Source organism: Penaeus vannamei, chromosome 1 (genome assembly GCF_042767895.1).
Source record: "Penaeus vannamei isolate JL-2024 chromosome 1, ASM4276789v1, whole genome shotgun sequence".
Lineage (NCBI taxonomy): Eukaryota > Metazoa > Arthropoda > Malacostraca > Decapoda > Penaeidae > Penaeus > Penaeus vannamei.
The window spans coordinates 40,770,204-40,782,703 of record NC_091549.1 but is presented as its reverse complement, the minus strand read 5'-3'; the positions used below and the strand labels follow the sequence as shown (position 1 = coordinate 40,782,703).

General features: G+C 41.2%; 2 protein-coding genes across 2 annotated transcripts in view; one reads left to right on the top strand and one right to left on the bottom strand.

Annotated features, from left to right (window-relative positions):
- LOC113810486 (uncharacterized) overlaps positions 1–4,094 on the top strand; it is a 12,342-nt gene extending 8,248 nt beyond the window's left edge. The window contains exons 10-14 of the mRNA XM_070126177.1: positions 222–316; positions 603–733; positions 1,029–1,173; positions 2,912–3,130; positions 3,620–4,094. Of these exons, the coding sequence (XP_069982278.1) occupies positions 222–316; positions 603–733; positions 1,029–1,173; positions 2,912–3,130; positions 3,620–3,925 (896 nt within the window). The 3' untranslated portion in view covers positions 3,926–4,094. The remainder of the gene's footprint in view (positions 1–221; positions 317–602; positions 734–1,028; positions 1,174–2,911; positions 3,131–3,619) is intronic.
- A 1,137-nt stretch (positions 4,095–5,231) lies between these two features.
- The window catches only part of LOC113810529 (innexin inx2-like), an 8,985-nt gene continuing 1,716 nt past the window's right edge, over positions 5,232–12,500 (bottom strand). Inside the window, exons 3-7 of the mRNA XM_070122990.1 lie at positions 11,419–11,552; positions 9,592–9,754; positions 8,209–8,370; positions 6,672–6,785; positions 5,232–6,050 (exon numbers count right to left, since the gene is read on the bottom strand). Coding sequence (XP_069979091.1) covers positions 5,844–6,050; positions 6,672–6,785; positions 8,209–8,370; positions 9,592–9,754; positions 11,419–11,552 — 780 coding nt within the window. The 3' untranslated portion in view covers positions 5,232–5,843. The remainder of the gene's footprint in view (positions 6,051–6,671; positions 6,786–8,208; positions 8,371–9,591; positions 9,755–11,418; positions 11,553–12,500) is intronic.

Genomic DNA, 12,500 nt, shown 5'->3' with positions numbered 1-12,500 from the left:
CAGTGTAGGCTCTGTGGTTGGTAGATTGCAGTCATGACAGTTAATGATTACAACAGTGACGATAATAATGATAATCATAATCATAATGGTAACAACGTATATAGGACCAACATTAATGGTATAAAGATACACAAACAACCAAACACACACACACACACACAAAATCCACATCAGTAAACCCACACAAAAGGTCCCCGTTATAACGCCCCCTCCTTACCCAGCTGGTCTCGGAGGCCTCGGCAACTACAATCCTCAGAACCACGAGAAAAGGATCCATGGATATTATCAGTGGGTTCCGCATGTCCTCTTCCTACAGGTAAGTGCCCTTGCGTTAATTGGGTGTTCGCTTTAATGAGAAAGAATTGTGGGCATAACATAGCAGATAGTATAGGAGGCTTAATGAGTGTATCAGTATAAGGTTTATTTGTTTAGTTATGGAAGATGGAAATAATTTGCTGAATATGTTGAAGGTGACTGAATGGTTCGTCTATTTTTCTGCTACTTTACAAGTCTATATACATTCGAAATGGTAATATAAACCCGAACACCTACACTGGGCATTTGTAATTTCCCAGTGTGTCAACCCCTCTGTCTTCCCCCAGGGCATCCTCTTCTACCTCCCTCACTTGGTTTGGAAGTCCTACGAAGGGAAGCAAGTGGACCAGCTCCTGCAAGGCCTCAACAAGAGTCTCTTTGACGACGATGAAGAGCAAAAGAAGAAGAATATCATCGAGTGAGTGGTCGTGAGATGTCGTTTCTTACTTGTATGAGAAAAAAAAGTGTTCCCCGATTATGTTATTTATTAAAGCGTGTTTTCCTTGTTCACTTCACGAAATAACTTAATTTTCTTCTTTTTAATTGTTCGTCGATTTTATTACTTCTTGTTAACGCGTATTTTCTTTGTTAACTTTACGAGATATCATTCTCTCTCTTTTTTAAGTGTTCGTCGATTATATTACCTCTACGAAACGCACGATTCACCTCACGATATCTTCATTTTCTTTTTCCTCCTTTTTTCTGTTCTTTAGGTACCTCTCTGAATCGTGGGGTCTGAACAACCGATATGCCTTCGGCTACCTTGGGTGCGAGCTTCTCAACTTCGGCAATGTGCTGGGCCAGATGTTCCTCATGGACCGTTTCTTGGGCGGCTTCTTCATGCACTATGGGACGAAGGTAGTTTTGCTGTGATTGTTTGTCGTATACCTTCAAGAAAATCTTCTCTCTCGTCTTCGTCTACTTCTTTTTCTATTCCTACGTCTCCTCCTCTTATTCGTTGCCTGTTTCATCTTCCTTTTCTTCTACTTCTCCTGCCTCTCCCCTTTCTTTCTCCTATTTTTCCTCCGCCTCCTCTTACTTCATCACCTTCAGTGTCGTCCTTCTGCTTGATCTTTATGCCCATTTCCTCCTTCTCTTCTTCCTCTACCTCTGCCTCCTCCTCTTCTTCCTCTACCTCTGCCTCCTCCTCTTCTTCCTCTACCTCTGCCTCCTCCTCTTCTTTCTCTACCTCTGCCTCCTCCTCTTCTTCCTCTACCTCTCCCTCCTCCTCTTCTTCCTCTACCTCTGCCTCCTCCTCTTCTTCCTCTACCTCTGCCTCCTCCTCTTCTTCCTTTACCTCTGCCTCCTCCTCTTCTTCCTTTACCTCTGCCTCCTCCTCTTCTTCCTCTACCTCTGCCTCCTCCTCTTCTTCCTCTACCTCTGCCTCCTCCTCTTCTTCCTCTACCTCTGCCTCCTCCTCTTCTTCCTCTACCTCTCCCTCCTCCTCTTCATCCTCTACCTCTGCCTCCTCCTCTTCTTCCTCTACCTCTGCCTCCTCCTCTTCTTCCTCTACCTCTGCCTCCTCCTCTTCTTCCTCTACCTCTGCCTCCTCCTCTTCTTCCTTTACCTCTGCCTCCTCCTCTTCTTCCTCTACCTCTGCCTCCTCCTCTTCTTCCTTTACCTCTACCTCCTCCTCCACCCACACCTCCACCTTTACTTCCTCCTCCTCTTCCACCCCCACCTCCACTTCCTTCTTCACCTTCTACCTCCACCTTTACCTCCTCCTCCACCCGCACCTCCACCTCCTCCTCCACCTTCACCTCCACCTTTATCTCCTCCTCCTCCTCCACTCCCACCTACACCTCCTCCTCCACCTTCACCTCCACCTTTACCTCCTCCTCCTCCACCCCCACCTCCACCTCCTGCTCCACCTTTACCTCCTCCTTCTCCTCCTCCACCCTACCCCCACCTCCACTTCCACCTTCACCTCCACCTTTACCTCCTCCTTCTCCTCCTCCACCCCACCCCCACCTCCACTTCCACCTTCACCTCCACCTTTACCTCCTCCTCCTCCTTCACCCCCACCCCCACCTCCACCTCCTCCTCCTCCACCTACACCTCCACCTCTACCTCCTCTTCCATCGCCTTCAATGTCGTTGTCCTCCTTTATTTCTATCTCCATTTCCTCCTTCTCTTCTTACTCTACCTCCACCTCCACCTCCTTCTCCATTTGCTTTCAATTTCTTCGTCGCCTCAGCCTCCTGCTCGCCATCCTTTCTGCATCTCATTAATCTCCTCTATTCTTCTCTCCCTTCTCCTTTTCGATTTAATTACGCATCCCTCCCTCCCTCCATCGCGTGTAAATGAAATTAATCGAAAACAATGTCTCTTTCTCTCCCCTCCCCCTCTCTTCCTCTCTCTCTCTCTCTCTCTCTCTCTCTCTCTCTCTCTCTCTCTCTCTCTCTCTCTCTCTCTCTCTCTCTCTCTCTCCCTTATCCCTTTTCCCCTCTCTCTCTGTCTCTCTCTCTCTCTCTCTCTCATTCTCTCTCTCTGTCTGTCTCCCTCTCTCTCCCTCCCTTCCTCCCTCCCTCTCCCTCCTCATCATTCCCAAGAATCCCTCTCACCCCTTTTCCTTACCTTTTCTCTCTCGTTCCAGGTGATCCAATTCCTGTTTTCCAACGACATTGCGCGGACCGACGCTCTGTACGAGGCCTTCCCCCGCCAGGCCAAGTGCACGTTCCACCAGTACGGAGCTTCGGGAACGATCAAAAGGCTGGACTACCTGTGCATCCTCCCGCAGAACATTGTTAACGAGAAGGTGTTCCTCGTCATGTGGTTCTGGTTCGTGGTGCTGCTGACGCTCTCGGCCATGCAGGTGGGTTTTGTTTTTGTTTTTTGTTGTTTTGTTTGTTTTGTTTTCTGTTTGTTTTGTTTATTGTTGTTTTCTTTTTTCTTTTTTTCTTCTTTTGCTTCTGGGATGGATGTTCGGTGTTTATTTGGTTTTGTTTTCTTTTTGTTTTATCTCTGAGAAAGCCTTTTATAATTCGTAAATGATAGTAATGATTGTGATGATGGCGATGATGATGATTATGATAATGCATATAAGGATGAAAATAATGACGTTGGCTGGGATAATAGTAATGGTGATAATATGATTTTGGAAATATATTATGTAATTATAAATGTAATTATATGATGATGATCATAATACTGTTGAGCATGAAAAGAAGAAAGATAATCCTATTTCTAATACAATAACAACACTAACAACAGCAAAAAGTCCACTCTTTGCCACCGAGAAAGGGCAAGGACTCGGACTCGAGAAGCGCCGCAGATTCCCTAACCTCTCTCGTCCCTCTTCCAGCTGATCTGGCAGCTGCTGGTCCTGTACAGCCCCCTGCTGCGCCTCCGCCTGGTGGAGAGCCACGCCAAGGGCAAGCTCTCCCCCCGGTCCGAGCAGGTGATCCGGGGCATGCACGCGGGGGATTTCTGCCTCCTGGAAGCCCTGGGCCGCAACCTGAACCCCCTGGCCTTCCGGGACGTCCTCAACGGCATCACCGAGGCCGGGCATCGGTACCTGGCCAGCGCCCCGGGCCTGGGCACGTACCGGCCGCGGGACCCCTCCGCCCCCGCCGCCGAGAAACTCTACCCGACGCTGCCCCATAGCTAGGGGGGAGAATTGGGCGTGGGATGGTGGGTGGATGTGGGCGGGGCAATGGGCGTGGGTGTGGATTGTGTGTGTTGAGTGCGGGTGTAAAGAGGAAAGGCTGGCTTGATGCTTGCTGTAATCTCGTTTCGTTTAAGCATAGTTGTAATTCAATAAATAATGATTCTATAAAGATTTTTGATTATCATTATTATTCACAGACATGTACAGAGACACAAAGCGTGTATTTCATCAACACATTTGCACCATAATCATTGAGATATTATTCACATAGCTTTAAAATGATAAAAATAATAATCAGAATGTGGTCTAAAAAATCCAGCATGGTTTTAATGGCATAAATAGATATAGACATAAATTTTTAGATTCAAATGTCATATTGCCTTATCATTTTACAGATTGTAGTTATATAACGTGTAAGTTCTTTATAAATTTCTTTCAACAAAATCTATTTGTTTATTAGTATAGCAATTATCTCCCTATCTTTCATCTGTCTGTTAACATATATGTACATCTATCTGTCTATGCATCAGTCTATATATATTTATCTGTCTACACGCTAATCTAAAACTATCTATCAGCGAATCAATACATAACTATCCGTCTACCCACCAATTATCTACCTGTCAACCAATCTTTCTGGTTATTATATATATTATGTATTCAGAATACAAACCCCGAAGAAAAAACTAAACAAATCACATCTATCACGCAAAGTAAAAGAAAAAAAAAAAAAAAAAAAGATATACGTTCACTTAAAATTGTGCGAATATTCACATATACGGTCATGCATACACACAGAAATAAATGCATATATTTCTATTCATCTGATATATATAAATTTATTAATCTATCTGTCCGGTAGATGAATATCTAGACTGATAGATATGCATTTACTTTTTTTTAGGCATGTCCGTATAATAAACATTCAATAGATCGGACAATTCTAACAAACCGGCTGATACTCTCGAAAAAAAAGTCAATATCACAAAAGAAATGAAGGGATTTCCACGACCTTTTAAAAATGGCCGACTTTCTCAAGGAGAATATTACAATAACGACTGCTGTCTCGTTATCAAAGACCGTTACGCGATAACAGATAATCGTGATTAGGGCAAGGAGTTCATAACGCTTATCAGATTCTCTGTCAACAACTGATAACGGTTGATAAGGAAATATTATTGGTCTTTCCAATCGTCTCTTGGATTTAGAACATTTTATAGATTGATATAAAAAAAAACACTTTATGTAACAGGATTTTTTAAAACTAAACAAAGGGATATGCAGGTCTTTGGTTGAGAAACTCTTATTTTTGGCCATTGGATTAGGTTTATTATTCCTTTAACTACATTTTTGGAAAATAGGTATAAAAGTTCTGATTTGTGTTCACATTTTCTTTCATCATCTCTCTCTCTCTCTTTCTGATTCAATCCCTATTTCTTTTGTTCTTTTATTTCCTCTTTCGCTCTCTCTCTCTCATTCTTTTTTCTCCCTCTTTTATCTCCCCTCCCTCTCCCTCCCTTCTTTCCTTTCTCCCTCTCTCCCTTCCCCCTCTCCTCGCACCTTTCCCCACAGGGCAATATCCTCTCCCTCTCCTATTCATGCATGGGTATCCCCCCCCCCTTTCTCTCTTTCCTCCTCCCTTCCCTTCTCCCTCTCACCCTTCCCCTCTCTCTCTGTATCCCTTCCCACACCTCCTTACCCTCTCTCTCTCTTCCCTCCCTTCTCCCTCTCACCCTTCCCCTCTCTGTCTCCATCCCTTCCCTCCCCGCCTTACTCTCTCTCTCTCTCTCTATCTCTCTCTCTCTCTCTCTCCTCCCTCCCTTCCCTTCTCCCTCTCACCCTTCCCCCCCTCTCTCCATCCTTCCCCTCCCTTTCCCCTCCCCCTCTCTCCATCCTTCCCCTCCCTTTCCCCTCCCCCTCAGAGCGAAATCCCCTCCTTCTCGTATTCATGCATGGGTATCGTGTCCGTGGACTTGTTCTGCTCGTTGGCGAAGAAGCGGAGGAACTCGCTGAAGACGGTCACCTCCATGTTCTTCCCGAGGCTGAGGAGGAGGAACCACTCGCTGAGGGAGCACTCCTTCATGATGGCGGAGACGTCGGAGTGGAAGGTCTTTTTCACGTACAGCTGTGGGGATGGGGTGTGAGGGGGGTGGGAGAGGGAGGGGTGGAGGGGTGGAGGGTGGTGGGTGAGGGGATGGGGGTGGTGGGTGAGGGGGTAGGGGTGTGGGAGAGGGAGGGGTGGGGGAGAGGGAGGGGTGGAGGGTGGTGGGAGAGGGAGTGGTGGGGGAGGGGGTGGTGGGAGAGGGGGTGGAGTGTTGATTGGGGTAAGGTACGGGGAGGGGGGTGAGAGAGTAGGGGTAGGTGAGGGAGGGGTGGAGGGTGGGTGAGAGGATAGAGATGTAGGGTGGGGGTGGGGTAGGGGTTTGGGAGGGGTGGTGGGTGGGAGAGGGGAGGTGGTGGAAGGAGGAATGAGAAGGAAACAGGTCAGAGGTCAATCATATGTACATATATTTATGTAAGCATATGTAAACATACATATCTATTTAGAGAGGTAGGTAGACAGATAACTATAGATATAGATATAAATGTAAGTGTGTATAAACATAGGTCCGAGAAAGTCTGAAGTTGAGCTTGAAATTAACAACCAATATTACCAAGAAATGAAATGCTGAATAATCCAACATCAAAATATACAAATATTTTGCAAATTATATAAAAAACAACATCATTCTATAAAGCCAGTTACCTTAAGAACAGCCACCCTTAGACACGGGAAGACCATAACGAGGAGACGGTAGACGACCCAGGCCCCCGTCAGCGCCGTCAGGGTAACCAGCCACACCCACAGGAACAGGTAGATCTGGGGGGCGGGAGGGGGGGGGGGAGGTGAGGGCGCTGTGGTTGAGGTACTTGTCCTTTCCGCGATGTCTAAGTGTTTTTTTTATATGATGCATATACTGGAAGTTATGTACACATAAACATACACATACAAGAAGACATGCATTTACACATACATGCTTATGTAAATACACATACACACACAAGAAGACACATTTACACATACATACTTATATAAATACACACAAACACACAAGACACATTTACACATACATAATTATATAAATACACATACGCATACTTTAATACGCACACAGGCATAAACAATTACTGAAACACACACGTGCACTTACTTATATGCACATAGCCTTGAGTGCCTACATACATTCTTACATTGCTTACATTACCAATTTTCCCGAGCTCAACTCGTCTCTTCAAATCCCTCCACTTCATTGCACTTACTTTCTCATTAAGGGCACACGCACGCACACACACACACGTGCCCACATGTATGCATATATCCTTGAGTGCTTTTACACCATCAAGCATCGGCCTGATCGCATACCAACCTCTCTGATCCTACGAAAGACACTTGAGAAAGACACTTTCCCGAGACCAGACCGGGCTATTTTTAGAATAGCACATGTTCATGTTTCATGTTTACATCTAATACAATATCCAACAGCGTTAGTTTCAATGGCTTTTCAGGCGTATTTGACTTCATAAAGTCTTGTTGGCCTGGTATCCTACACATTAAATAAAATATCTTTCACTCATTCATTTAGTGCATGGAGGGATTAATAAAAGTATGAATACTTAATTCCTTCAGAGTAAAAAATACAGGCCTATGGCTTGACTCCCACTGCGAGCAACTCCAATTGAGAATCATTCATGCATAAACATAATCACCAACTCTTCTCATCCACAGGGCTATTTTGATGATTGTCCAGTGAAAATATAGCCATTAAAACCATTATTTCCCATCCTTTTTGAAAATTGAAAAGACTAAATTGAAAAATAAACCACATGTGTTTTTTCTTTCCAAAAATAGAATAGCAATTTTTGTGACCATCAAAATCAGACGTCATGGACACCTCCTCGAGTTGCTACTGATCTTGCCTTTCCCGTGTTGGTTCCAGCCCACAGGAAATCGCTGGATTCCCGTGAAATTTACGGGTAGTCTGACGGTACCTTTAGACAGACAGAAAGACACTAAATACAGACGGAAAGATACTTAGACAGAAAGACACTTAGAGAGACAGACACTCAAGAAAGACACAGACAGACAGAAAGACAGACACTCAGGAGAAAAGACACAAACAGACAGAAAGACACAGAAAGACAGACACAAGAGAAAAGACACAAACAGACAGAAAGACACTCAACAGGCAGAAAGATACTTAGACTTTTAGACAGACAGAAAGACACTCAGTACAGCCACTGACCTTCTCGTTGATGATGTTGGTGGCGATGAGGCACATGACGTCACGGACCTGGATGGTGCCCGAACTGCCGAAGCTCCTGAAGGTGCACTTGGCCATCCGCGGGAACACGAAGGCCATCGGGTCCGTCCTGTTCTCGGGGTCCATGCCGGCCACCTGGATCACCTGCGGAGGGTGAGGTGAAGGTGGGGTCATTAGGGCGATGAGAGTGCTATACTCGTGTCGTTAGTCGTTTGAATTGAGTGCGATGATAATGCTATATTTGTATGTGAGGACTTTCATTACTGATGTTTTTTTATTATTTTTTTATTATTTTATTATTATTATAATTATTTTTTTACAATTTTGGGCCTTCGTTGTTATCCTTATTGAGATTGTTGTTATTTCTTACGTTATCATTATTGTCATCATTATGATTTGTATCATTTTATTAGCGCAGATGTATATGTTATTATCCTTATTATTATCGTTAATTAAGATGAATAAGGATCATCATAGTAATGATTGTAATGAACACCATTGATATCATTATTATCATTCTTATTCTTCTTATTTTTATTATCAACATCATCATTATTATTATTATTATTATGATTATGGATATAATACTTATAGTAAAATTATTATTATTATGATTATTATTACAATCATTATTTTGATTATCATTATTGTTATCATCATTATTCTGATTATCATTATCATAATCATGACTATTACTATCATTATCATCATTACCATTACCAGTATCATTATTATATAATTTTTACTATAATCATCGCTATTATCATTATCATTAGCATCAATATTATCATCATCATTATCAGCATTGTGTTTATAACATTACTGCTTCTATACTATATAACATACATAATAAAATAAAATACACGATACCCAATAAAAAAAACACACACAGAATATACACTAAATTAATAATCTAGAAAAGCGTCAATATACACACTAACCAGAAAATCAACGAAAATTATCCACATGCACATCAAAGTAAAAAAATAATCAAGGCCGCTATAAACTAGTTACTTAGACTACTTACAAAAACTTTATGGGCGCACAAACTAGCAACACACACACACACACATAAAAAAAATCATGGGCGCACAAACTAGCAACACACACACACACATAAAAAAAATCATGGGCGTACAAACTAGCAATTTACAAAATAATAATAATAATAATAATAATAATAATGGGCGCACAAACTAGCAACTTACATTAAAAAAATCATGAGCGTACATACTAGCGACTTCCAAAATAATAATAATGATAATAATAATAATAATAATAATAATAATAATAATGATAATAATGGGCGCACAAAATAGCAACTTATAAAAAAAACTTTCCTGGGCGCCCAAACTAGCAACTTACACTCGTCCCGTACGTGAGGAACTCCCCGTCGAGGAACCAGTCCGTGAAATAGAGCGTGGACAGCACAACGCCCAGGTTGAGGGCCTCGCAAAAGAAGAACCGATAGAACCAACGCTTGTGCTGGTCCATGTGGTTCTGGAGGTACGAAGACAGCGCTCGGTACCTGTGGGGAGGGGAGGGGGTGGTTGGGTGGGGGTTGTGATGGGGAGAGGGGGGAGTTTGGTGTGATTTTTAACTGGGAGTTGGGGGGGGGGTGCTGGGGTTGTGATGGGGGGAGGGGTTTGTGTATGTGCGTTTTGCACGTTTATATGGGTTTTGTGTATGTGCGTTTTTATGTTGTTTTTTTTTGTATGTGTTTTTATGTTTTTATTTTTGTATGTGCGTTTTTATAGGTTTTGTGTTCTGGATGTACGAAAACAGCGCTCGGTACCTGTGGGGAGGGGAGGGGGTGGTTGGGTAGGGGTTTAGAGGGGGGAGGAGTTTGGTGTGATTTTTAATTGGGGGTTGGGGGGGGTGCTGGGGTTTTGATGGGGGAAGGGGTTTGTGTATGTGCATATTTATGTTTTCTTTTTTTTTTTTTTTTTTAGGTTTTTGTTTATTTTTGTATGTACGTTTTTATGGGTTTTGTGTATGTGCGTATTTATGTTTTTTTCTTCTTTTTTGTGTGCGTTTTTTAGGTTTTTGTTTATTTTTGTATGTGCATTATTATACACAAAACTTATGGGTTTTGTGTATGTGCGTATTTATGTTTTCTTATGTTTTTTTATGTGTGTTTTTATGGATTTTATGGGTGTTGTGTATGTACGTTTTTATTGATTTTTTATGTGCGTTTTTATGTTGTCTTTTGGTTGTGTTTTATGTATGTGCATCTTTTTGGGTTTTGTGTATGTGCGTTTTTCTTGCGAGTTTGGTTGGGTGTTGCTTATGTGCGTTTATACCATGTGTGTAAAATGTTCTGTTTCCAATGAATTTACTTGTGTGTGCGTTTTTTGCTTCCTTGATATAGGGAAGGAACTGTCAATCAAAGAAGGAAGATATGATATCGCGCTGAGGAGGAAGAAAGACAGCTAATACGATAACGAATATTATAAAAAAAGAAGAAAAAAAAATGAAAAAAATAAAATAAAAAATAAAAATATGTTGAGGATAATGTTTATATGATAATTGATATGATTCTGGGGTCGAAGAATCAAGATAGAAATGAAGAACTGCACTGTTCATTCAGAGAACATGTGATAACCGTGATAAAAGATAGAGTGACGAATCGGGAGAGTGAAAGGTTATGGTGATGAATGTGAAGATAATGAGGAGGAGGATAATGAGGAAAATGATGATGGTGAGGATAATGATCATGATTAATCATAGTGAAGATAATGATAATGACGTTGATGGTGAGGGTAAAATGATAATGGAGACTGTAGTAATGACGATGATGATGGTGAGGATAATGATAAAGATGGTGATGATGTTGAGGATAATGATGATGGAGATGGTGCTGATGGTGAGGATAATGATGATGAAGACTATAGTAATGGTGAGGATAATGATAATCAAGATCATAGCAATGACGGTGAAGAAAATAATGAAGATGGTGATGATGGTAAGGATAATGATGGAGATCTTAATAATGACGGTAAAGGTAAAGATAATAATAATGGTAATGAAGACAATGATGGGAACAATAAAAAAAAAACAAGAAAAAAAAAGAATAACGGAAGGCCAACATATCTTCATTGAAGTGTTAGAGAAAGAGAGAGAGAGAGAGAAAAAAAGCAAAAAAAAAAACAAAAAAAACACACACACACACACACACACACACACACACACCTTTCGTCACGGCTGAAATACGGCTTCAGTTCCCTGCCGAGGTAGTCCCTGACGGAGAGGTCCTGGATGACCGTCTTGAAGAGGCCGCCCTCCCACTGCTTCCACAGCCAGTGCGGCGCGTAGAACAGGAGGCTCTTGGGAGGTAAAAAATAATGTGAGATTTTTGTTTGTCTGTTTGTGTGGAAAATCTGGTTGGGTAGAGGTTTCTTTGTACAAGGATGTTTGTTTAATAGTATACTAAAAAAGAAAGAAAAAAAATAGTGTGCGATTTTATTGTGTGTGAAATACCCGGTTGGGTTGAATTTCCTTTGTGCGTAAATGTATGTATACGTAAATGTTGAATGTTTTGTCTGTGTAATCTGTCAATAAAATGTACAAGCATCTTCGCTGGATAATTATAAAGAAGACAGATACAGTCGGCCGTTTTCTAGGAAAGTATTTTCCTAATTTTTAAAAATATTACCATTGGGTGAATATCAGAATTCCAAAATTCCAAATTCCTTTCGCCCCTCTTTAGAGGAACGGAACAAATACAAATCTAATAATATATTCGCAAAAAAGAAAGCATATATATATATATATATATATATATATATATATATATATATACATATATACATATATATATATATATATATATATATATATATATATATATATATATATATATATATATATATTCTGTGGCGATAGAATGTTCGGAAAGTAAGAAAAAAAAATGTACCCTGTTTTGGGAAGACTTTGTAGTTAGTGATTTCGCATTCTGGATAATTCATTAAGAAAATTAGTTTAGCCTTTTATGGCATGAAACTATTCTTCTATAATTAAAACGTACGTAGTATTCTTGAACTGCACTTTCCTCGAATTTGGGTTCTAATATATTTGTTAACGATGTCTGTTAAGTAAAGAATATTCAGTAGCACAAATAACAATTATCACTATATATTTCACATATTATGATTTTTGAATAGAAGCTGTATTATATACCCTTATATTTTTTTCATATGTGTTTATTATTTCTACAAGAAAATTGATTGGGGAGTATCTGTGACGTCATTATTGTTTACATGTGAGCGTCTTCC